Source organism: Triticum aestivum, chromosome 6D, assembly GCF_018294505.1.
Source record: "Triticum aestivum cultivar Chinese Spring chromosome 6D, IWGSC CS RefSeq v2.1, whole genome shotgun sequence".
NCBI classification, from domain to species: Eukaryota; Viridiplantae; Streptophyta; class Magnoliopsida; order Poales; family Poaceae; genus Triticum; species Triticum aestivum.
Genome location: NC_057811.1, coordinates 13,478,154 through 13,481,561, shown reverse-complemented (window position 1 = coordinate 13,481,561; position 3,408 = coordinate 13,478,154). Strand labels below are relative to the sequence as shown.

The window sequence follows — 3,408 nt, the reverse complement described above, 5'->3', positions numbered from 1 at the left end:
CACTTTTCTGAATTTTGCATTCAGGAATACATGTTTGCTCCAGTCGTGGCACTCCGTCCTGGCTTGCCGCCGGCTGCCGTCCACGTCATGGCTGCTGCGGGGATTGGGGATTGGAGGGGCAATGAGATTTGGGGAGATCCCGAATTGGGGGAGCTGCCCTCGGCTTGGGATGGGGGGTACATGGAAAGTTTACACGGCTGACTTTGACTGCTGCGGTCGGTTTTCTGCAAAACGATGGTAGACGCTCGAAAGGCACGGGATTTTTGATCCAACGGCCTGCAACGAGTGGATGCAGGGATGCACAAGAGATGCTGGATCCACAAGATACGACCGGGTCCTCTTCGCCGAGATCGAGGTAATCTGTTCGCATTCTGTCTGTCTCCCTCTCTCTCTCTGGAATTGATGACGCGCGGAAAGCCGACGGCGCGGCAAGATCGGCCTCCGGGCGCGATCGCCGGCGAATCGCCTTTGGAGAGGCAGCGCAGTTTCCGTACGTTATTTGTGATAAGTCGTCTTCAATTTAATCGTGTGGTGATTTTGATTGAAAAACGGAAGTTCATAACTGAGTCGGAGTGGGTCATGTACGTACCTACCTATCTTATATTGGACAGGTGCGAAAGCAATTAGGCAGATCGATCGCCGTACGCTCCTGGAACGCAAGCAGTAGCGATCATGACGACGAAATCATCGGTGGAGGACCTGACGCTTATGTTACCCCACGACTTGCTCGCCGACGTCCTCCGCCACCTCGGACCGCCGCGCCTCGTCGCCGTGTCCCGCTGCATCTGCAAGGCATGGCGCGACGTCATCGACGATCATCGCCTGCTGCGAGCGGACCTCCTTCCTCTCTCTCTGGCCGGCATCTTTACCGTCATGCACAGAGACGACTCAGGCATCCACAAATACTTCTCGCCCGTTTCTTCCCCGACCATCATCGCCCCCTTGGACTACGTGGACACCGACGACCCTGAATGCCTTACAATTGTGCAACACTGCAATGGTCTGCTCCTGCTTGGCTATGAGGAAAAAAGGGTACTTAATCCAGCCACACGACAGTGGGCGTGCTTGCCTCCTCCCCCGCCCATGTTCACGCCTGGCATGGAGGACGCCGATTGGTATTTGGAGTCAGGCATGGACAATCACCATCAGTATCTTGTCTTTGACCCGACTGTGTCACCGGACTATAAGGTCTTTTCGATCAAGTATGTTCCTTGGTATCCCTCTCCTGATGACATGCATTTGGCGTGTCGTGAAATCCAAGAACGAGAATGGCCACCGTCGAAATTTGTTTTGCACATCTATTCGTCGAGGACAAAGGAGTGGGAGGAGAAGACATTCCTTCGGGAAGGCGAGGCTGCAGGGAAGATTGGCTATATGTTACAGACAATGCAAACGACCCAACGTTATGCGACATACTGGCGGGGATCTCTTTACGTCTGTCAGCATGAATTTCTTATGAGGTACAACCGGTTAACTCACACCTTATTAAGCTATAAACATAATCTGCTTATGTGTTTGATGAACCACTAATAGAGGAATTGCTTGATTTTTGCAGAATAAACTTGTCAAATGGCACGTACCAAGTGATTGACCTCCCAAAAGGTTGTCATGTAGTGTTTTTTGAAAACTTTTATATAGGAAAATCAGAGAAAGGAATTTATTGTAGCGTCCTGTATGGATTCTACGGACTTCAAGTTTGGTTCCTCCACGAGTCATTTAGTCAGGCGAAGTGGAAGTTGAAGCGTGACATCAATCTTAAACCTCTATTGGCTGACTTTCCATGGAAATATGATAATAGGCCCTGGACCTTTCAATATGGTAATGTCAATGATGATCAGGATGGCATGAGAAAAGCACCGATGGATGAAGAATTTGATTGGGGTATTGAGGACTCTAAACCACAAGATAGTGGATATGCCCCCCATAGATATGCTATTTCTCTGCTGGGATTTCATCCTAACGAAGAGGTGGTCTTCTTCCATACACCCTCTAAACGAGTAGTGGCCTATAATTTTGATTGCTCCAAGATTGAAGACCTGGGGAGCTTCCCCACAGAAAGTGACCACGAAATACGCATGTCGTTTCCATACACACCATGTCAGACTGGTGAGCTATCAGACAACTAGTTTAATTATACTATGAGAATTAATAAGCATATGCAATTCTTGTTGTTTAGTTTATATACACAAGAGCGATTGATTTTATATTGTTGTGAAAAATTGTGAACAAATGATGGTTTTGCTAGAACATTATTGCCTACATTTCAACATAAGCAAACTTGATAAATTTCTATCATCAGACCCACATATTGGGACCTGTCTACACGCATATTCGGAACTTAACCATCAATACAGGTAGAAGTTTGTGTCATGTATGTAAAGTGTTTGTTTGGTTTTTTTGTTTTGGTTTTAAGGGTTTTAAGGCCGTGAAAAAACTGGTGAAATTTGGACATTCGAGGAGCTCATTGCAAAAAAGACAAACTCCAAGTGTTTGAGAAACATTTAAAAAAAATCTGCTATTTGTTTTATTTTATTGTTCATTGGGTGCACATCAGCCCGGCACTGATTGGAATTATCCAAAGAAAGAGTACTATACTGACGGTAGATATATAAATTAGTTAAAAAGTTATTTGGGCGCTCATAATCTCCAAAAGTAGCCAATTCTCGGCCACCCTTCTTCAATTTAAAACGTCCGTGGATGCCACGAGCAAGAGCCTGCAATGGAATTCAGTAATTATTCCTCATTAGCAACCTAATACCTTCAACCCTCTCAAGGAAAGAACGTGATAGCTCCAACCCTTTCATGGGTTACAAATCCAGCCTGGACCTAAAGCACAGAAAGTAGATAAACTTTCCATTCATAAACCCACAAGATCGTAGATGGCTGTATAAACCTTCATAAACACATACAGGGCACATATGTACATTCATTAAGACATTCTGGGATGCAACTGATTAACGAGGGATTAACAACTGCATTCCTTATTCTGCCAACGGGCGCTCACCTCCATGAACCCACAAATGATCTAAAATTCTTGCGGAAAGTGAAAGAGGTAGGTTTGGTTTTGCGTGGGTGGTTAACATCCAGCCTCACGTCTTTTTATATAGATGATCATAATACAATTACATACGTATACAAATACGTGTACATGTACAATATGCTAGACCCTATTTTACATGCCCCCTCAATCTGAACTACATACAAGATTCAGATTGGTTCTAAAGCGGTCTAGCATCTATCGAGTAGCGGGTTTAGTAAATACACCCGCTAGCTTATCATCAGTTGAGATAAACCTGACTTCCAGTTTACCAATAGCTACTCGTTCCATCACGAAATGGAAATCAATCCCAATGTGTTTGGTCCGAGCATGAAACACTGGATTCGCCGTCAGGTAAGTTGCCCCTAAGT

At 45.3% G+C, this 3,408-nt stretch overlaps 1 protein-coding gene across 1 annotated transcript; it reads left to right on the top strand.

Annotated features, from left to right (window-relative positions):
* Positions 1-281: 281 nt before the first annotated feature.
* Positions 282-2,355, top strand: LOC123140766 (uncharacterized). The gene is made up of 2 exons (XM_044560052.1): positions 282-1,460; positions 1,556-2,355. Exons 1-2 carry the CDS (start codon positions 673-675, stop codon positions 2,124-2,126), a joined length of 1,359 nt encoding a protein of 452 aa, XP_044415987.1. The 5' UTR covers positions 282-672; the 3' UTR covers positions 2,127-2,355.
* The last annotated feature ends 1,053 nt before the right edge of the window (positions 2,356-3,408 follow it).